At 48.0% G+C, this 21,805-nt stretch overlaps 2 protein-coding genes across 2 annotated transcripts in view; one reads left to right on the forward strand and one right to left on the reverse strand.

Annotated features, from left to right (window-relative positions):
* NAALADL1 (N-acetylated alpha-linked acidic dipeptidase like 1) overlaps window positions 1–21,805 on the forward strand; it is a 318,716-nt gene that overhangs the window by 65,301 nt on the left and 231,610 nt on the right. The gene's annotated exons all lie outside the window — the stretch shown is intronic.
* Window positions 4,886–21,720, reverse strand: LOC308465733 (solute carrier family 22 member 6-A-like). Its single transcript, XM_080985924.1, has 10 exons — window positions 15,535–21,720; window positions 14,125–14,228; window positions 11,980–12,134; window positions 10,959–11,127; window positions 10,382–10,505; window positions 9,246–9,358; window positions 8,538–8,752; window positions 8,041–8,149; window positions 6,848–7,051; window positions 4,886–5,522 (listed from the first exon to the last, which is right to left on the reverse strand). Exons 1-10 carry the CDS (start codon window positions 15,949–15,951, stop codon window positions 5,441–5,443), a joined length of 1,692 nt encoding a protein of 563 aa, XP_080842050.1. The 5' UTR covers window positions 15,952–21,720; the 3' UTR covers window positions 4,886–5,440.

Genomic DNA, 21,805 nt, shown 5'->3' on the forward strand with positions numbered 1-21,805 from the left:
TTATGAAATGGGCCCTTCTGAAGGGGACGCATGAAAAGGATCCCTTTGGGTTAGGCAGAGAAAGAAGATGCTCTTTTGCCGCAGCCACGTGGCGTTGCCACTAGCCCAGTGTTTCCCAAACTTGGGTCTCCAGCTGTTGTTGGGTTGTTTTTTTAAGACTACAGTTCCCATCATCCCGGATCACTGGTCTTGCTAGCTAGGGATGATGGGAGTTGTAGTCCAAAAACAGCTGGAGACCCAAGTTTGGGGAACACTGCACTAGAAGCTTCCTGGAATATTGTGTAGGTTTTCTGGGGGAAGGACTGTGTCCTTATTTCAATTCCCCCAGGAAAGTTGGAGAGAGCAATAAAATAGCTCCCCCTGTCAAACAGTAGTGGTGGCACCATGGGTAAAAAAAAGAATACAGTATGCCTTATAAATAGGACTGGGGTGGGTGGGGAAGCCTTGTCCTACCTGTTTCATATGAAAGGTGGGGGGTGCTCCCTATTGTAAATGTATTTCCTCACAAGTGTCTTTTTAATTTGAGGGAGTTAATTTTCAAGTAAGCAATTTGGAATCACGACAGAATTTCTGGATTACGTTTCTCCTATAATTTGTAAGTGGAAAGTGCTTTTTCTTGAAGGTTCAGCAGTTGGGGAGGCACTTCTCTTAGGAGGCACTACTTAAATTTAAATTTCACAAGAATTTATGGTGCTTATGATTAATTTTCATCTATAGACCATTTACTACCTGCTCGAATACTCATTATGAGTAAAATAAGTAATTACCGTATTTTTTGCACCATAACACTCACTTTTTTCCTCCTAAAAAGTAAGGGGAAATGTCTGTGCGTGTTATGGAGGGAATGCCTACGGGCGGCATGCCTACGGATTTTCCTCCTCTAAAAACTATGTGCGTGTTATGGTTGGGTGCGTGTTATAGAGCGAAAAATACGGCACTTTATGCCAGTGAGTAAAAGAAGGAAGGCTGAAGAGGCAGCAGAAAGTATTGAATCTACTTCTGATCCTTTAAAACATCACATTTTAAACACCCTTTCTTGTTATAAAGACATAACAGCAAAAGTGTTTTGAACTGCTTATAAAGTTGCCAAAGAAAATCAAGCATTTAACAACTTTGAAGATGAAATAAAGTTACAGGAACTTAATGACCTAGATATGGGGTGTATCCTTCATTCTAAAAATGCTTGCATCAATATTGTAAACCATATTGCAGATGAAATGAGAAAAACATTAATAAGCAACATAGTGAACTCTTAAGAACAAAATGTCCTTAATTATTGATGAATCGACAGCTGTGGGTAACAGAACAACTTTGATTGTTATTGTTCGCGTAGTTCTTCCCAAAATTTTGGCTCCAATAAGTCTCTTCCTAGATTTGATTGAGTTTACAAGATACAACAGCAAGATGAATTTTAAGCTCATTAATCACTCATCTATGAAAGTCTGAAAGAAACTCTTAGAAAGTGTATACTTGAAGGAGATGATGCTGATTTGCCTGGATGTGCAAAGGTTTTCAATTCCAAAAATATTGGCTTAGAAAGCAAATAACCTTTGGTGAAACTGAAATCAGAGACAAAGTTTTGCTTAGATGAAAGGGAAGCAATTCATGGCTTTCGTGAATATCTTCAAGAAAATTTAGTCCTGGACGAACTACTTCCTCTAAAGCATGCTTTAAGCACAATTTTAATACAGTATCTTCAAGTGAATGTGAAAGGATTCTTTTAGATGAACCTTACAGTAACTTCATCAAGTTCATCTCTGCTTACACGGACAACTTCATCTCTGATGTTCATCAGGATGGTAGGACCTCCTCTTACTCGGTCCAACCCTACCAAATATTTGGCACCATGGCTGCTACAAGGCCATTATTCTGCAGTTGATACAAAAAGCAGGAAGCGATCTAGAAGAGACGAGGGTACATCAGAGGATATGTTAAAAGTGTGTCGCTTACTGTAACAACTTCATGGTGAGTAGAGGCACCGTTTTTTCCTAGAAAAAAGCACTCTCCTTTCTCCATGCAGGATTTTATAAAATTCTATAGTGTTGCCTCTTACTTTTCATGTTGCTCCTCACCCAGCTTGCTCAGTTCATCTTGCAGACTCCCCTTGCTGGGCTGCTCTAAATTCCTGCTAGGCCTAGATCAAAGTGTTACTATCTGTATATATAAAGCCCTTAACAACTTGGCATCGGTTTATTTGTGAGATCGCCTAACCCCACATATGCCCACTCAGCTTGTTAAATTGGCAGGACTGTCAATGGCACAGAACTAAAAGAACTCGGTCTTTTAGTGTGGCACCACTAACCCTCTGGAACTCCCTGCCTATTGATATATCAAGCAGGCACCTTCACTGTCCCCTTTTTAGTGCCTGCTAAAAACATTTTCATTTAGGCAAGCCTACCCCAGTTTTTATTGGTGATAGGTAAGTGATCACTGTACTGAAGCCATGAGGTTCACCAGGGCTGTCAGCTTGACCAGCTGGACAAAGACCTGGGCAACTGGGAAAGAGGTTCTCTGCAGCCCACAGGAGAGGAGAGACACCAGCTCGGATTCGGCCCTCCTCCAGTCCTCCAGTTCTGCAGCTCATGTTTTCTCTGGTTCTAAGCAGACTGGTAACTTTCCCAAGTAAATCTTTGACCAGCACCAAGCAGGAGGGCTAAGACCAGGCCTAGAAAGGATAATAGGCATGCTTCAGTGGATTTCTCAGAAGGATTAATGGTTCTAGAATGTTAAAAATAAATGAAAAATAAATAAAGCCTCAGACAGAGCTCTGTCTATGTCTTCCTGAAGATCTAACCTTGCAGATTTGCTTTTTGGTCCCCACATTCCTTGGATCATCACCCTGATGAGACTGTATAAAACTTCTTGTTTGGACGTCAATAGGATCCACTCTGCTTAGATTTTGTCCCAAGGCAATCAGAGACACAGAATTAGGACACCATTTAGCTTTCCAGCTAGCCACCCCCCCTCCCGTGATAGCAGTATTTAATTTTTATAAAGCACCTAAAATTTTTGAAGCTCTCTACAGATATTAAAAGCCAAGACAGGACTCGGCTACTGACTCCCAGTCTAATAGAAGAAACATACAAGGAACAAGGAAGGTAGAGGAAAATGGGTGTTAGATGTAAGTGTTCTTTGTGGCAGGGATTGCATGGAGAGGGGAGGCCAGTTGCTCCCTGCTCCTTCTCTGGCTAGTGGATGAGGTCATACTGGTCCCATCATTGCCTTAATGTTCCTCCTGGGCAGTGAGGGAAGCAGCCTTCTGCGTGGGCTTTGTGCCACTGACCAGTGGCAGAGGACATGTGCTTCCCTTCAGTTCTGCAGCTCCTCTTTTTCTTTTGTTTAGAGGTATGAACAGGGTTCTGCATTGCTACCTTTGGCTACTGTCTTCCAGTACTGTCTTACTGAGGACACCTGAGATAAGGGACTCATACTGCTCAGCAGGTGAAACTTAAAAAGGAGCCTTTCACACACCACAATTTAGCAGCGCCTAATCCTTGCTAATCTGCTTTAAACTATAAATGGAATAGCAGCTCTGCTTCCAGACTTCTGGAACCCAAATAACATTTTGTAACCAATATTTCCCCAGCCCCAAATGTTGGGGGGGGGAGGACCCTGATTTTCATTGGGCAACCATTGTGTTAAGTACTCCCAGTCATGAATCCCTGACCCCTGATATTGTTTGGAAAGTGAAGGGGTTAAGTGACAGAGCTGATTCCTAGAAAGAAGAAACAGACCACAGAGAGAGAAATGTCTAGAGCAATCTATGTGGGCCATAACTAGTCAGATTTTCTGAGCTCAGTGAGGAGGGAGAACTGAAAACGTGAGAGGGATATGCTTTGTTCATGATGTCGTGCAGATGCCCTGTAAAAAGGGAGTATACAAAGTGTGACTATCCCACGGCAAATGCCCATTGTGGAAAGAGCATCAGTGTTTAATATTTCTCAGCTCTAATGCTCTGTAGTACCCCAATTTTATGCTTTCCCAAGAACTCGGCATCACCACCAGGTAACAAATGCAACTGTTTATTTATTAACAATCAACTATCAATAGACACAAAATAAATAATGCTCAGGACTTGTTCTGGAAGCAAAGCCCCTGTGCAGAGCAGTCGTGCAAGCAAGTCAAGAAAGGCTGGCTAATCTGTCAACCCAGGGGGGAGGCCTCTCTTCTTGTATTCCTCTGAGATTTGTCTCCCACAGGCAGGTATGTGTAGAGTCTTGGGGTTGTTCCAGCGGCCTTTCCATCCATCTGTCAGTTTAGGGGATAAGTCACACCTCCCATCCCACCAGTCTCTCGAATCCCAGACTGAGAAAATTCATCCCAGTCTCTGCAATTTCCACATCCAACTTTCTGTCCAACCAACGACAAAAAGGTGGTCTGGCAACCAAGATGGAGAAATAGTCGGGCAGGGCTGGTTATGACAAGGGGAGTGTATGTGAGAGAAAGGCAGAGTGCCCGCTTTGATGCTTGCTGAATCATTATTATCTTTAAATACAAACCATAAAACTGGCAGCAATAGCATCACCGTTGAAAGTTTTAAAAAGCTGGAGTGAAGAAGAAGAAGAAGAGTTTGGATTTGATATCCCGCTTTATCACTACCCGAAGAAGAAGAAGAAGAAGAGTTTGGATTTGATATCCCGCTTTATCACTACCCTAAGGAGTCTCAAAGCGGCTAACATTCTCCTTTCCCTTCCTCCCCCACAACAAACACTCTGTGAGGTGAGTGGGGCTGAGAGACTTCAAAGAAGTGTGACTGGCCCAAGGTCACCCAGCAGCTGCATGTGGAGGAGCGGAGACGTGAACCCGGTTCCCCAGATTACGGATCTACCGCTCTTAACCACTACACCACACTGGCTCTCTGACCCGAAGGAGTCTCAAAGCGGCTAACATTCTCCTTTCCCTTCCTCTCCCACAACAAACACTCTGTGAGGTGAGTGGGGCTGAGAGACTTCAAAGAAGTGTGACTAGCCCAAGGTCACATAGCAGCTACATGTGGAAGAGCGGAGACGCGAACCCGGTTCACCAGATTACGAGTTTACCGCTCTTAACCACTACACCACACTGGCTCTCTGGGGAGGTATTTGCTTGGCACCACAAAGGTTACAAAGCAGGGGCTTGGCAGGCCTCCCTGGGAAGAGGATTCCATCAATGAGCGGCCACCACTGAGAAGGTCCTTCCTCCAGTCGCCTCCCATCACACTTCAGATGGAGGAAGCACTCGGAGGAGGCCCTCAGGCGGTGAGCTCACTTGCACAGGTGGGCAAGGAGGCAGGACGGTGTTCCTCAAGGTTCCATTTCTCTCTGGGATATGGATGTCCACAGCCTAATTGTCCCATGCACTACAGAGTCCCTCAAAAGAGGCTGAGCTCCAGTAAGGAATGTTGCTCTGCCTGCCCAGGCTGGCTCCCAGAGAATGATCCTGTTTCTCGTACATCTGAAGCTCAGAAGTATGTCGACCAGACGACTTGAGCCCTGCTCTTCTCCTGCGTCTCCTTGAGAACTGCTTTGGGTTTCCGTCTGGCTCTAGGAACATGACATTCAACAGTATTAAAAGCAGATACTCCTATTGGTTAGAGGAAGAGAAGAAGAGGAGATGGGAAAATGCAGCCTTTTGGGAAGGGAATAGAATATGAACAGAGCTGAGCTCGATGTGCATGAAGGAAGGATGTTAAAGTGAGGCGCGAGGAGAGGGAGAGAGAATCATTTTGAAATGAGACAGGAAAGAGCATGTGATCGGAAAATCGGAAGAGACCAAAGCAGCTGCATTTGGCCCCACAGAAGCAGCTGTGGGGAACAGGAGGGAGGCGAGATAGCACATTTTATTCCCATTAATTGCTCATTGAAGTGTAGAGCACCAGCTTTTGTGTCACATAGGACTCTTCCTCCAGATTGGATGTTCAAGGTTGATAAAACAACAAGCTTTCTCCACCATAGGAAGAAGGGAGAGGGGCTTTGATGATGATTATTATTATTTGTTGTCGGCTGCTATTATGATTGTTACTAAGACTGGTGTGTTTGGCTAATACTGGCTGTTGTGCATAAGGATGTGTAACAAAGAAAGAAGAAAGCCCTATTAAAGGTGTGGTGGTTGGTGAAAGGGAAAGATTGTGAGAACAGGTGTGGGGGTAGAAAGCTTTTGAGAAATTGATTAGTGTTTAACAGTATACACAGAGAAACATTTTGTCCGGCTGTATATTGATACAATTATTGCTGTAAAAGGATATTGTCTTGTACTGTACATCAGTGGCCTTGGATTTTCTTTCTTTCTCAAACTAAGAACTTAAGAGCCTGCTGGATCTGGCCAAAGGGGGCCCATCTAGTCCAGCATCCTGTTCTCACAGCGGCCCACCAGATGCCCGTGGGAAACCTGCAAGCAGGATCCAAGCACAAGAGCTTTCTCCCCTCCTGTGGCTTCCAGCAAACTCAAAAGCATTGCCGCCTCTTGATTGTGGAGACAGAGCTGAGACATAATGGCTTGCAGCCATTAACAGGTCTGTCCTCCATGAAACTGCTGGGGGGCAGTGGAATTACCTAGAGAGGCACTAAGAGGGCAGTGGGGGGTGAGGCGCAGGAGGCAAGTATCAGATTGCAAAAAGTTGGCATCACTGGATCAAGTCCATCCATTTTGTTGAATTAATTAAACCAAATAATTTTAATTGGATTTTGAATAAACGTGCAATTGTTACTACTTTGAATTTTATTGCGTTGCTATCTTCTTTACGGGGTCGGCTATTCTGAATAATGCTTTCTGCCTAGGGTAGGGTAGAGAGGCACTGGTTTATGGGAAGAAGTGGGTGGTGGCACTAGACACCCCCACACAAACCTAGAGGAAAGAAAACAAGACCCACCTTTCTTCCACTTCTTCTACCGTATCCAGGAGGGGGAGGTTGTGTATCTCGGGAAGGAAACCAGCGGCAAGGCCGGAGACTATGGGAGTGATGCCAAATATCACCAGGGGCAAGAAGGGCTGGAAGTCGCCGGCCGTCAGCACCCCTGGGGCTACGATGCCACCCAGACGGGCCATCACCATGGTGAAGCTGGTGCCTGTTTGCCTGCCAAGGAAAAGAGCAGGGGTAAGATCTGACAGAGCACCCGCCTCTCCTGGGACTTGAGGCTCTCTGCCTGCAATGCTTTGACATGCACATATCAGAAATAGATGATGATGATGATGATGATGATGATGATTAGAATTTATATACCGCCCTATACCCGGGGGTGTCACAGAACAAAATCAAGATATGAAACCACAAAATATGTAATAAAAATAAAAACAACCAACACTTTCTCATGGCTAGAGTTGAGTAACATCCCTTTTCATGGATTCTCCATCTTACCCCTGATATTATTATTATTATTATTATTATTATTATTCTATACAACTTTTAGAAGGCATCTGAAGGCATCCCTGTATAGGGAGGTTTTTAATGTTTGATGTTTTTCTACATGTCGGAAGCTGCCCAGAGTGGCTGGGGCAACGCAGCCAGATGAGCAGGGTACAAATAATAAAATTATGATTAAAATTGTTTTTAAATACATCAAAGGCCTTTTTTCTGCCGGTATTCAGAACTGTACAGAGTACCAGCATTCATACAAACGTATCCAATTTCAGGGGTTTGCACAACACCACTTTGTGTCCCTGTGTCTCTTTTTTTGCTGCCCGTGGCAGCCATTTTATGGTGGCACCCTTAGTTTTTGTCAATATCTGAGTACCAGTACCCCGCTGTCGTTTTTTACTCAAAAAAATGCTGAGTACATTTATAACCATCCTCTCCTCCAAGAATCTAAAGGTAGCACACATGGTTCTCTTCCACCTGTCTTTTGTCCTTTGTGAGGTACATTAGGCTGAGATGTGGCGATTAACCCAAGGTCACCCAGGAAGGCTGTGTGGAGGTTGGAGGAGGGGCCTCCCCAGTCCAAGGCTGATACTCTAATAAAACAGGGAGCAGGAGCAGATTCTAAGGGGCAGCCACAATTTCCCAGGGTCAAGATCCAGTTCACACATGCACACACTTTTTTCATCCTTGCCCAGTGCTGAGCTCACCTCACGACAGTTGGGAAAAGCTCCCCGCCATAGAGATACAGGCACATGGAGGAGGCCGCCAGGCAGCCTTTCCCCAGCACCACAAGGGCCAGGCGGCCTGTCAACATTTCTAGAAACAAATAGGGGGGAGAAGAGGAAAAATAGGTTAGAATCATGATTCTAGAGTTGGAAGGGACCCCCACAGGAATCTGAATCAAGCGAGTCAGAATTCTTGCTCCATCCTCACAGGAAGACACATCCCAATTGTACGGTGTGGTAGCGGTGGGCACACGGACCCCCACCCCAGACCCCTAACCCCACTCTCTGGTAGCCAAATCTCTGTCCCCCAGCTTGCACAGGGTGGGAAAGCCAACCCCATGGTTTTTCAGAGGCTCTTGCTGCAGCATCCTGTCCTGGAACATCTCAGCTGTGAACTGACTGCTCCAGAAGAGGCCTCCCCAAGGGTCATGGGGGGGGGGCCTCACACCCAGCCCCTTCAGCCACAGGTTGCTCCTCACCAGAGGGTACCGCGAGGGTGAGCAAGAGGAAAACTCCAGCCAGGATGAGGGAGAGGCTCTGGATGGTTCTTCGGCCGAAGAATGCCAGCAAAAGGGCGCAGCCCATCTTGGCCAGCAGGTCAATGGTCCCGAAGAAGAGCTGGACCACAAAGACATCCAGGCCAAAGACAGAGAGGTCCATGGAGAGGCCAAAGTAGGCCAGGTTGATGGAGAAGCTGTGTGGGCAGGAGGAGGGAGCGGGTCAGAAGGAGGCTCACCCCTTGCATTGAGATAAGACAGCATTCTGGCAGAGTCGCCGGAGATATGCAGTGGACCTTTGGGAGGTCTAGTCCTCTCATTCTACATCAGTGGTGGAGGACCTCCCAAGGTCTGCATCCCCCTGTAAGCACCCCTTTGGGGTCCACATGCAGTTTGTTTGTAGGCAGGGCTAGAGGCAAAAGTGGGCAGGCCAGCTGGATGTGGCTATTATTTTTGTATAGGGGGCTGCATTGCAGCCATGCCAAGACCAGAGGTTCCTCCCATTTCTCCATCCATGGATGTAAAAGGCATCATCACAGATCAGGGACATATTCAAGCTGGGAGAGGGGGAGTCCTGATGCCTACACATGGCCTGAGGCTGCCCACCCCTCTTCTGTAGCTGCTTCTGCCCCCTACCCCACCTGTTGTTGTTTTTTTGCCCCAGCCCATTCTGGGAGCCTCTTGGGGTACCTTATCAACATGAGGCAGCAAGAGATGCGTCTCAGGGTCGGAGTGAGGAAGAGGTCCAAGCAGGAGTGGGAGCCCCTCTTTGAAGTGCTGTTTGCCACTTCGGTCTCCAACATCTGAGGAGGAACGGAAAGCAAGAAATCTCAGTGCACCGGGTAGGGAGAAGAGGATGTGATGCCTGAGACACCAGAGTCTCTGCTGTGCCTCATTTCCAAGGGAAAAAGGAACCCTGGGTAAGGACCAAGACCCCTGGAATCTCACACCCAGGGCCGGATTTAGGTTTGATGAGGCCCTAAACTACTGAAGGTAATGGGGCCCTTTATATGTACAGCTGTCCTTTGTCAACAACAAATTGTTGCTCTTTTTGTGTTGAGTATATGCTATATGGCAATTTATGGACCAAATAGGTATCTAAAGCCATTTGAATATAACACAATCTGTATTTTATCAAAGTAATTGTTGAACTGAAATACAATTAAGAAGAAGTATATTAATAGTGAAATACAATTATGAAGAAGTATATGGGGGGGGGGCAAGAGAGTGGGGCCCTAAGCTATAGCTTGTTTAGCTTATGCATAAATCCAGCAGTGCTCACACTGCTGAGGGATTGAGGAGGCATGTAACAATAAGTATTATCATAAAAACTGTGAACACACATTTTATTTTCTATCCCCTGTAAAGATTCTTAGTTGGTCCAACCTTGCTGGCGGACCTTGGAAAACATTCACTAGGGCCCAAACCCACTCTCAGTGACCCTGCCCCACTTTTCAGGACTGTCAGCAACTAAAGATCTATGGGGTGATCTTTAATCTTCCCCTCTCTCCTTTCCCATCTCCTAGGCCAGTGTTCATCTTCAGCCTTGGGTTCCCAGATGTGGTTGGACTACAAAACCCTTCATCCCCAGCGAACTAAGACAATGGTCTGGGACCCAAGGCTGTTCTGGGAAGGTGGGTCCACTGCATTTCTGAGTATGGTGCCCAGTAGCTGCCAAAGCCACACACAAATGTTGTGTGCCACTAACACAGTAGGGTGTGTGCCCAAAACATATTTCCACCAGGACCCACGAACGCTCAGCTGCCAGACTGACCCTTGGCAGTGGGTCATGCTGCAACCAAAGATGACCGAGGGTCTTCACTCACCTCCAGAACCACGGCCTCCCCTGTAGCCGCCTTCCCATTGATCTTGGCCACACGCTTCAGGTTGTGGAGGGCGGCCTCCTGCTCATTGTTCATAAGGAGCCACCGGGCTGATTCTGGTAGCCACCTGAGGAAGAATCCCAGGACTTGCTTGAAACTGGCCATCTATTCATTTATATGTATTGACAGCAGAAAAAAAGCCTTCCCCACTTTCTGTGTGACAGCCCTTCAGATATTTGAAGATGGCTATCCCATCGCCTCTCCATCTCCTCTCCTCCAGGCTAAACACCCCCAACTCACTTAACCGTTCTCCTCCATTAAGGCTTGGTTTTCAGACCATTTGTTATCTTGGTCACCCTCCTCTGCACACCTTCTATCTTGTCAACATCCTTCTTAAATTGTGGTGCCTAGAACTGGACACAGGACTCCAGGTGGGGTCTGACCAAGGCAGAATAAGTGGTAATATGACTTCCCTTGATCTGGACATTCGACTTCTGTTGATACAGCCTAGCTCCTGTGCTCTTTTGCTCTTCATTCCCCTTCTCCATTTCAGCTACAGGAGTTGGGACCCCAAACTCACCAAGAGTAGGCGAAGAAGACAAAAAACGGGGCGGAGATGGCCAGCTGCAGCCAGCGCCAGTCGCGGAGGCCATAGGCCAGGCCGGCAAGGAGCACCTGCCCAGCTGTGCTGCTGTAACTCTGTGTGGCCACCACCGTGGCACGATGCTTGGTGGGCACCCACTCCAGGCCTGGGGAAGGGAGAACAGGAAATCCCAAAGTCTGAATATGGAGCTGGACCTGGAGGAACCAAGGCGGTTCAACAATGTCTCTAGCTGTGTGCTTATACATGGAGAATATTGGTTGGTGGATTTTTAAAAAAATAACAGGTTTATTATTATTACGTATTGCATTTATATCACATATCCAATGCCCTTTTAAAATGTGTTGGGGGGTTATTGGGTTTTTGTTTTTATTTTGATTATGTATTTTGTGTTTTTATATTGTGATTTTATCTTGTAAGATGCCCTGAGACCTGAGGGTATAGGGTGTCTACAAATTTGTTCTTTTTGTTGTTGTTATCAAAGCTCAAGGTGGTACACACTGTTCTCCCTCTCCTCATTTAATCCCCACAACAGCACTGCAAGGTAGGTTGGGATGAGAGAAGCAGTGAGTGGCCCCCAAAGTCACACCCAGTGAGCTTCATGGCTGAGTGAGGATTTGAACCCAGGTCTCCCAGGTTTTAGTTTGACACTCTAATGACTACACCACACTGGCTATCTCAAGATGGACAAACCTTATGGGATGCGGCAATTGCTCTGCACAGGCAAGGCCTGAGTTTCAATCCCTGACATTTAATAAAAGTATCAGGTGACAAAAGTAATGGAGAAGACCTTCCTCTGCCCTTGACCCCAGAGAGCTGAGCAGCTGTGGAGAGAGAAATGGGGAAATGCCAGGGGCAACCATGGGAGATTTCCCCCACCCCTGAAGCAAAGAGCAGCTTCAGCAAAGGCCTTTTCCTCAGAGCAGGGAGGGTGTTGTTCTTCTCCATCCCCTCCACCATCATCCCAGGTTGTCTCCAGGGCACAACCAGTGGCACTCACTGAGGCAGACGTAGTTCAGCAGGAAGCCAGAGATGCCCACACCGCTTAGGAAGCGGAAGATGCAGTAGGTGGCAAAGGTGGCAGAGAAGGCAGCCCCCGTCCCCGTGACAGCGACCAGCAGCAGCGACCAGATGAGGATCAGACGGCGCCCAAACCTGTACAGCCAAGATGTCAATGGTCAGCTCTGAGAAATGCCTTGTAGGCAGCATGTGGGAAGTTGCTGAACTGTTCTAGCTGGTCATTAGAAGAACAACGGTGCCTGAGCTTGATTTTTTCCTCTTCCCTCCCTTTCCCCCTTCCCTTGTGTGCCCTGTCTTTTTTTATTTATTGTAAGCCTGCCAGAGCAGAGACTGATTGCATTTAAACAGTAGCATGTAAGCCACTCTGGGAGCCTTTTTGGCTGAACAGTGGGGTATAAATACTCTCAATAAATAAATAATATTAGGAGGGTTCGTATGACTACGAGGGATGGGTTGTGACTGGGCTTGTGTGCTCGGTCCTCCCCTCTCCTCCTCTGGCATAGGCTGTGGAATTGGTACCTTCCACTTCCATTTTCAAGTAAACACAGTTCACCATTAGGAAGAGCCCTGCTGCCTCAGGTGGTCCATACTTGAGGGGGGGGAGTGGGCAGAGCAGTATACAGTGGTACCTCGGGTTAAGTACTTAATTCGTTCCGGAGGTCCGTTCTTAACCTGAAACTGTTCTTAATCTGAAGCACCACTTTAGCTAATGGGGCTTTCTGCTGCTGCCGCGCCACCGGAGCCCGATTTCTGTTCTTATCCTGAAGCAAAGTTCTTAACCTGAAGCACTATTTCTGGGTTAGTGGAGTCTGTAACATGAAACGTATGTAACCTGAAGCGTATGTAACCCAAGGTACCACTGTATGCCTGTTCTGAACCCTGAAGCTAGGCCACATCCATACCATACATTTAAAGCACTGTTGTGCCACTTTTAAGCAGTCAGGGCTACTACCCCCAAAGAATCCTGGGAGCTGTAGTTTGCGAAGGGTGCTGACAGGTTGCTGCTGACAGGAAGAAACCCCACCACCATCCCCCTCACAGAACTACAGTTCCCAGAGTGGTTTTAACATCCAATCCCTCTTCACGGCGGACTCTGGGAATTGTAGTTCTGGGAGGGGAGTAGAGGTTTCCTAGCAACTCTCAGCACCCTTAGCCAACCACAGCTCCCATAATTCTCTGGGGGAAGCCATAACTGTTCAAAGTGGCAGGATAGCTCTTTATAGGCATGGTGTGTGAACATGGTCGTTGTCACCAGCCCTCTGGTATACTGGAGGAAGTTGACTGGCAGCTGGCAGCCTGCTTAGCTTTTGTTCCTGGAAGAAGAGGAGGAGCCATCTTGTCCCTGGTCTTAGGCAGCATCATTTCTTGGGCCGGCCCTGTGGATCACACTCCCTAAGGCACCTGACTGGCCCTGGTGGGAGCAGCATGTGGGACTAGATAGGCCTTTGGCCTTAAATGACCCAGTTGCAGGTCTCGCATTGTTCTGCTCTTCCTGTCAACCTAATACAGTAATGATTAAGTGAGGCTTGTGAATCAATTACAGGCCCATTGAGCAAGGCTACAGGATTCCCATTGCTGGGTTATTGATGCCACTAGGGAGCCTGTGGCCCTCTGGGTGTGCCTGCACCCCAACTCCCACCAGCCCCAGACCCACAGAGAACAACAATGGGACCTGCAGTCCAGAAACACACCAGTTCCCCACCTCTGACACAGATTGTGATTTGGAGTGTTATGGGGAGCAAGCTGGATCCAAAGGGCCAATGTCTGGGAGAGAGAGAGACTTGTAGGAACACAAGAAGAACCTGATGGATCTGACCAGTGGCCTCACTGGGAAAACTTCAATCAGGATTCGAACACAGGAGCGACTCTCCCTTCCTGCTGTTTCCAGCAACTGGGATTCAGAAGCACTGCTGCCTCCACGGTGGAGGCAGAGAATAGCCGTTGTGGCTAGGAGCTGTTGACCGTCAGCTGAATGGTCTCTTTGAGTCCAGGAGAGGTAAGGATTTTGTGTGTGTGTGTTACGATTATTCAAGCTGACAGATCCAGAAGGAGAGGTTAGGGTTTTTGAGGGAGATGGGACCACCCAGTTGAAGAACAAGGTGAGGCAAGCAGGCTGGCTTCTTACCTGTCGGAGAGGTCTCCAAAGATGAAGGCTCCCACCAGGACCCCTCCCATGAAGAGGGACTGAGCCAGGCTCTTGAGGGGTTGTAGGTGACAGACCAGATCCCACTGCAGGGAAGAGAGAGGGAGACAGATTTAGTGAGGCAGCCTTCGGGGAGGGGGAGATCAGTGAAACATGAGGTGTCAAACTGGTCCTTGTGGGCAGCATGCAATGGAGGGGAGTGGGTAGAGACTGGGGGGGGGACCCCACTCAAGTACCTATTATTATTATTATTATTATTATTATTATTATTATTTGCCCTTCACCAAGTCCCAGAGAGGGTTGCAACAATTTAAAACTCAGAATGAAAAACAGTTAAAGCACATTGCATTCACAATACTGTAATAGGGTGGGTCCTGAAGGCAGGGTGGTGTAGTGGTTAAAGTGTTGGACTAGGACTTGGAAGAGACAGGGGTTCAAATCCCCACTTGGGCTGTGAAGTTTACTGAGTGTGTGACCCTGATGGAAGGCAGACACCTAACTCACAGGGTTGCTGTTGTGGGGGATTAAATGAGGGGAGGGGACCCCCCGATTGCCAATTTGAGCTCCTTGGTTAAAAATTGTGGGATAAAAATGAAATAAAACAAACAAAACACTGGTGTCAAAGGCCAGGGTAAACAGGTGCATCGCTTCCTGGGTCATTTCAAAGCTGCCTCCAAGATGGGCTGCCAGGCTGGCTTGGCATCTGATAGCCTTCCCTCCTTGTCTGTTGTCACCCTCCCTGCAGTCTCCCTGTGACATGTTTTGAGGCCACCCATATTTGTCATTTGGAACTGGGTTTTGCCTGGGGGTCCAAAGTGAGTGTTGGGTTAGAGACAGGGAGGCCTGGGGCTATTTATTTATATAGTGGCACAGCAATAAAACTGCTATCCTATTCGCAAAGCTAAGCAGGGTCCGGTATGGTTTCAAATTGGATAGGGAGCTGCATGTCAAAATTCCTGCATTGCAGTGGGTTGGACTAGATGACCCTCAGGGTCCCAACTCTCTGATTCTATCCCATATTGTTTAAGGAGCTCAAAGTGGCCCACATACTTCTCCTCCCCATTTTGTCCTCATTTAATCCTTGCAACAACCTCCCTCTGAGGTAGGTTAGGCTGAAGGGCAGGGACTGGCCTGAAGTCACCCGGTGAGCTTCACGGCCAAGTGGGGATTTGAACCCTGATCTTTCCCAGGTCCTAGCATGGCACTCTAACCACCACACCACCACTAACTCTCCCATTGGTTTCAAATCCCCATGGAACCATGACGCTCACTTGAGCCATCCTCTCTCTCCACTTAACTTACCTCAGATGGCTGTTGTGAGCATAAAAAGTGGGGAGAAGCCAGGTGTGTTACCCCGCCTCTTTGGAGGAAGGGTGTTAATGTTATTCATACCTCAGTGACGATGGTGGAGGTGAAGGTGCTGCGGTCATACTGCCAGCCATCCTGGCATGGCTCCAGCTCAGGGTCCCTATCCTGGCTCAGGGAGCCATTGGCGTCAAGGGCCAGCCTGACGGCAAAGCGGTGGCATCTGTCCGGCCAAACGCTCTGGTCCAGAAGGAGAGGGTGACCGTGATGGGAGGTGTTGGCCGGCGACGGCAGGCGACATCGGTGCTCCGGGGAGGCGGCGCTGAAGTTCTGCACCAGGTTGTGACTGGCGAGGAGCAGGACTGGCAAGGTGAGCAGCAGGACGGAAAAGAACTGGAAGGGGCCCATGCTGCCCACTTTCTCCAGCAGGTCCCCAAAGGGGATAGCAGCTACGGGGCCCTTGGGGCAGAGGGAGAGGCGACGCAGGCCTTTGGCAGGAGACATCCTTCCTCTTGGCGTTACCTTTGTCTCGAGCGCAGGGTGCCCTTTTATGCCAGGAGGAAGGATGTGGAGGGAGGTTGGGGAGGTGGGTTAATCAGTCACCACCAGACCATTGGGGTGGCTGTGGCTAGGACTGTGCGCATGGGTGTGTATGTGTGAACAGATGCCTGCTCTCTTCCTGGTCTGCAGCAGCATGCAGTGCCCAGTTGCTGAGAAAGATGCAACTAGAGTAAAATTGTAGAGTTGGAAGGGACCCCAAGGGTTGTCTAGCACAACCCAATGGCCACATTCACATCAAGCATTTAAAGCACCATGATACCACTTTAAACAGCCATGCCTTCCTCCAAAGAATTCTGGGGGCTGTTGTTTGTTAAGGGTGTGGTGAGATTTCTTAAGAGACCCCCTATCCCACCCCCGGAACGACCATATTTTTTCGCTCTATAAGACGCACTTTTTCCCTCCTAAAAAGTAAGGGGAAATGTTTGTGCGTCTTATGGAGCAAATGCAGGCTGTGCAGCTATCGCTGAAGCCAGAACAGCAAGAGGGATCGCTGCGCAGCAATCCCTCTTGCTGTTCTGGCTTCAGGGATAGCCGCGCAAAGCTTCTTCAACAACATTTGATTCAGAATATTTTTTTCTTGTTTTCCTCCTCTTAAAATCTAGGTGTGTCTTATAGAGCAAAAAATACGGTACCTGTTCAGGGTAGGATAGCTCAGTTGGTTGGATAGGTAAATAATTGGATAGGTATTTGGATAGGTAAATAATATTCCTGCATTGCAGGGGGTTGGACTGGAATCCACAGGGTCCCTTCCAACTCTACAATTCTATGATTCTATAAATCTAATTCCCAGAGTGGTTAGCAATCCATTCCTCTACACAAGGCATTATGGGAACTGTAGAATGGTGGCTTCCTAACAAATTTCAGCACCTTTACCATACTACAGCTCCCAGGATTCTTTGGGGGAAGAGGCCATGGCAGTTTAAATTGGGTATCCTAGCACTTTAAATGTATCATATGAAGAGAGGAACAAATTTCCCTCCCCAAGGCATCACGTCCAGGACCAGCAGCAAGCTGTTTTGCCACATGATGCAGAAAATCCCACAAGCATAATACTATGTTACTGAGGTAAAAAGAACTTGCTGCCCTTCCAGGATTCTCAGAATCAGTTGCCCAAGGGTAGATACCTCAAACCTAATGATAGGGCTGGCTCTGATTCAAATGCATTTGGCAGTGTGTGGGTCTCATTACATTCCCTTTTTCTATAGATACTGGAGCTAAAGAAGAAGAGATTCCTTGTCCCACCCCTGTTAAAGCCCCCCCCCCAACTCCCTGTTTTCTTTCTGACTGGAGAGGCAGCTTAGAGGGATTCTCCCCTCAATCACCCCACAGACACAGGCACATTATGCAAGGGTTCCCCCAGTTAATCAATATAAAGACACAATAAACTGAGGGTGCATTATTTGGTCCTGCCCCCCCCCCAAAGATTGACCTACTTACGTCTGAGGAAGAAAGAGCAATACACAAATAGTTAATGATTCATGATTTAACCATCTTATTTCCTGCCAGGCACGAGGCCATTGCCCCCCTTCCCCTTTGCCCTGAATCATGGCCACTGGGCTGCAAATTCCTAGAAACTGCTTCTGTCCCTCTCTCACAAACAAACAATGGCACACACACCCTGTCCCGCTTCTCCAATGGGGGCGATTTCCTCCAGGTCTCTCCTCCAGGCATGTGATGATGCAGAGCTTGTTTCTGTTGCACAATTTGAGGAGTGCAGTGACAAATAGCTAGACACTCCGCATACACAAACACTTGGTTTGAGTCAGGATTACCTGGACTCAAACCAAGTGTTTAGTACTGGTGCTGGAGCTGGACATGAATAAAAATTGCCTCTGAGTGCGTGCAAAGGGCGCTGTTTCATTTTAAAAGATTTACCATATATACTGCAAAGAAACATTTGCAAAAAACAGGATCAATGCCGCTTCCAGTTATAAGTCACAGGGTGTTAAAATAGCATATATATAATATAGCGGTTAGAATGCTGGACCTGGGAGACCCGGGTGAGAACAGGACATTAGACTAGGTGGCCGCTAGGCCTGACCCTGCAGGCTCTTCTTAAGTTATTCTGGATGTGCCTGAATAGCTCAGTTGGTTAGAGCATGGCGCTGATAACACCATGGTTGCAAGTTCGATCCCCGTATGGGACAGCTGCATATTCCTGCATTGCAGGGAATTGGTACCAGGGTCCTTTCCAACTCTACAATTCTATGTATCTATCATACTATGAGCCTGCAGTTGGCTTCTTGGAATCCAGAGCAAACTCTGGGGTGAGCCAGGGCCTTTTCTCTTGCACGTTCCAACCTCAAAGTTTCGTCATCTCTGGCCACGGGTCAGCGCCCAGGGAGCCTGCAAGTTCTGCCAGATTCATCCCTGGCCTGCCCTGGAGTTGCTCCATAGGGCAACTCTTCTTCCTGTGAGATGCCTAATGAGTTCAGTTAAGGAGGAAGGACAAAGCCACCGACGCAGAGGATGTGAGCGGGTGCAGCGGGAGGGAGATTATGATATGCTAGCAGCCAGCTATTGCTCAGCTAAACAGGGCTGGCTCCAGGTTCTCAAGCACCTTCGGGCAAGATGCCCACTCGCCTGCCCTGTCCCTTTGGGCCCAAACCACAGCTGCTCAGAAGGAGATGGCAAAGGGAGCACACTTGGAGGGGGCAGGCATCAGCAGCCAGGAGGAAGATGGGTTGCCAAGGGGTTGGAAGACAAGGTGCAACTCAGGTTGTTATAGAGGCTTGTATGGCTTTAAGGCAGATAGGAGAGGCAGTCTCCAGATTCCCAAACTGTCTCTGTCCCTTTGATCTCTGTGCCCACCTGTCCTTTGAAATGAAGGTGGAGTGTGTGAGGCTTGAAAGCGACTGGACAAATTCATGGAGAGGGCGAACTAACCATGATGGTGGGCTCTGCCTCTATGGTTGGAGGTAGCAATGCTGGAGACTGCAGGAGGGGAGAGGGCTCTCATGCTCAAAGCCTGCATGTAAGTTTCCCATTAAGAGCATCTGGCTGGCCACTCTGTGAACAGGATGCTGGGCTAGATGGGCCACTGGCCTGATCCAGCAGGCTCTTCCTATGCTCTTATGACCAGGGTACCTGGAGGCCCGTCTGTCTCCACACTGACCTACCTGTTCTGCAGCCTTTGGCAGCCAGCAGCCCTGGTCGCCAGGTGATTTTTGGACAACTCTCCTACAACTTCCCAACTGTGGTTGCCCCACAAATTGGTATAACAGCATTTATTTTCGATCTCTCAAAGGAAAAAAGGGCCACTGCAGTCCTCTAGGAGACGCCCTGTACTTGGGCCCTGTTCAAAGGCATTTTTGTTTTGTTCTGGAAGGGCTTTACGTGAGGTGTGTAACCTAGGCATAAAATTCATATACTGCTTCATTGTAAAAAAAGAAAGAAAGAAGACCCCTTCAGAGCAGTTTACACAAAAGAACAAACCAATAACATTACCAGTAAGAACAGTCAAAAACAGCTATTTAAAACATTTTAAAAAAACAATTGAAATCAGCGAGGAACTAAAAAATTAAAACACACTTCAACATTCTACTGTGTCTGGGCAAGCTTGGCAGGTGCCAAAAAGAGTGTGGCAAAGGAGCCTTCCTGACGTCAATAGGCAGGGAGTTCCAAAGTGTAGGTGCTGCTGCACTAAAAGATCGATTTCTTACAAATGTGGAATGAGTATTATGTAGCACCTGTAACAGTGCCAGTTCTGCAAGCTGAGGAGGCCAAGTGGAAACCGCTGATGAAATGCTTCTGCTTTTAGAGTTTGTATGGGTGGTTTTAGTGTTCTAGAGCAGGGGTCAGCAACCTTTTTCAGTCATGGGCCGGTCCACCGTCCCTCAGACCATGTGGTGGGCCAGACTATATTTTGAAAAAATAATAATGAACGAATTCCTATGCCCCACAAATAACCCAGAGATGCATTTTAAATAAAAGCACATATTCTACTCATGTAAAAACACCAGGCAGGCCCCACAAATAACCAAGAGATGCATTTTAAATAAAAGGACACATTCTGCTCATGTAAAAACAAGCTGTCCTCGGGCCGGTTTTAGAAGGCAAATGGGTCACATCCGGCCCCTGGGCCTTAGGTTGCCTACCCATGTTCTTTTGCTCAATTGATTTTATTCTTCTTAGAGCCTGTATTCCTGCATTTCATTGTTTCTACCCTGTCCACCGCTTTGATGGCTAATTGCTGTGGTCTTTACATTTGTTTAAAAATCTTAATCAGTGGTTCCCAAAGTGGGCAGTAGTGCTGGGGGCGGGGGTAGGATTACTTAGGTGGGCAGTAAGAGACAAGGGGGTAGTGGGGGTGTGTGGAGGTGTAAGAGACTGTCAGACTTTGAAAAGCGGGTCTCACCGGATCAAGTTCATAAATTTTGTTGAATTCATTAAAGCAAAGAGTTTTATTTGGATGTTAAATAAATATGCAATTAATTGTTACTGCTTTGAATTTTACTGTGTTATAATCTTCCTTAGCTGGTTGTGCAAACAGATATTTTGAATAATGCTTTTTATAGGGGAGGAAGCATTGGGGATGAGTTTATGGAACCAAAGGCATAGCGGCCCTCAAAAGTTTGGGAACTGCTGATCCAAATGAATGATAGCTATATAAATAAAGGCTGCGGTGTTAGGCAAAGCCAGGCTTCCTTGGGCAAAAGGACTGATGCACAGGATCTGGCTGCCTGCCTAACCTCCTCCACCTGCAAGATGGGAATCACCGTGGGGAGAAAATCCACAAGGGTGATGCCAACCAGCACTCTCTTGTACTGCACTTCCCCTCTGGCCTGCCTCCCTTCCCAGGCCTGTTATGAGACAGCGCTAATCGCCAGCGCCTAAATGGATTAATGGGCCCATTATCGCTCATCTCGCAACTCAACTCTTCCCCCGGAGAGCGGCTCGGACAGCCGCAGCCGCCACGAGGAGGGGAGGCTGCAACAGCTTAAATGCACAGGCAAGCAAGTGCTCCCTTGCATTAATCCTTGCGCTCAACAGATATATATGTATATATATATATATATATATATATATATGCAGATGAGATGGGTGCGCGCGCGCGCGCTTAACAGCAATCACCTGCCCGCAAAAAGAGCGGCGCGAGTGTCAATCCACCTGTTTCTTCCCTGTTCCCCTGCAAAGGACAGCGTCAATGTCAATTAAACGGCTGGCCTTAATAAAATGTGTAGCATCGATGCGATTAAGAGTGGTGCATCGGAGGGGGGCGGTGGAGGTTATTATTCTCCTCTTCCAAGTAACAGGAAGCAGCGGCGAGATCTCAAAGGGGGGGGGGGGGAACAGCGAACGGGTACAATTAAAGACCAACTCCATCGCGCAAAAGAAAAGAAAAGAAGAGCAGTGAAGGCTTTGGGTTGGGAGGCCCAGCCAACCTTGCATTGTGGGTGTAGGAAGCTGCCTTATACCGAGTCAGACCGCTAATTCGTCTAGCTCAGTGCCGTCTGCACTGACTGGCAGGGGACAATCTCCCAACCCTGCCTGGAGACGCCAGCGGGCAAAGCAGGGGCTCTGCCCTCCCCCGTGGTGCAATGCCATGGGGACAGCGCAGGTGACCTCCCAGGGCTTTTGCAACACCCCCCTCCTTGCAGGGAGCGCGGAGGCAGCCCAGCCGTGTCTGGAGCGCGCCTGGGCTTCTGCCCTGATAGGGCAAGGCAGGCCTCGCTCTCCAGCCACCGCAGCTCTTTCCTTCCTCACTTCTCCTCCTCCCTCCTCCCTCCTCCCTCCTCCTCCTCCTCCTCCTCCTCGGATGGCCAGTGGAGATGACATCATCCCTTAAGCGGATGAC

Source organism: Podarcis pityusensis (genome assembly GCF_964106645.2).
Source record: "Podarcis pityusensis genome assembly, chromosome: 16".
NCBI lineage: Eukaryota > Metazoa > Chordata > Lepidosauria > Squamata > Lacertidae > Podarcis > Podarcis pityusensis.

Coding starts and splice junctions, on each gene's coding strand:
- LOC308465733 (XM_080985924.1), bottom strand. CDS start 15,951: ATGTCTCCTGCCAAAGGCCTGCGTCGCCTCTCCCTCTGCCCCAAGGGC. Junction 12,135..14,124: donor TTTGGAGACCTCTCCGACAG/GTAAGAAGCCAG, acceptor TTGGCTGTACAG/GTTTGGGCGCCGTCTGATCC. Junction 5,523..6,847: donor GTAGAAGAAGTGGAAGAAAG/GTGGGTCTTGTT, acceptor TCATGTTCCTAG/AGCCAGACGGAAACCCAAAG.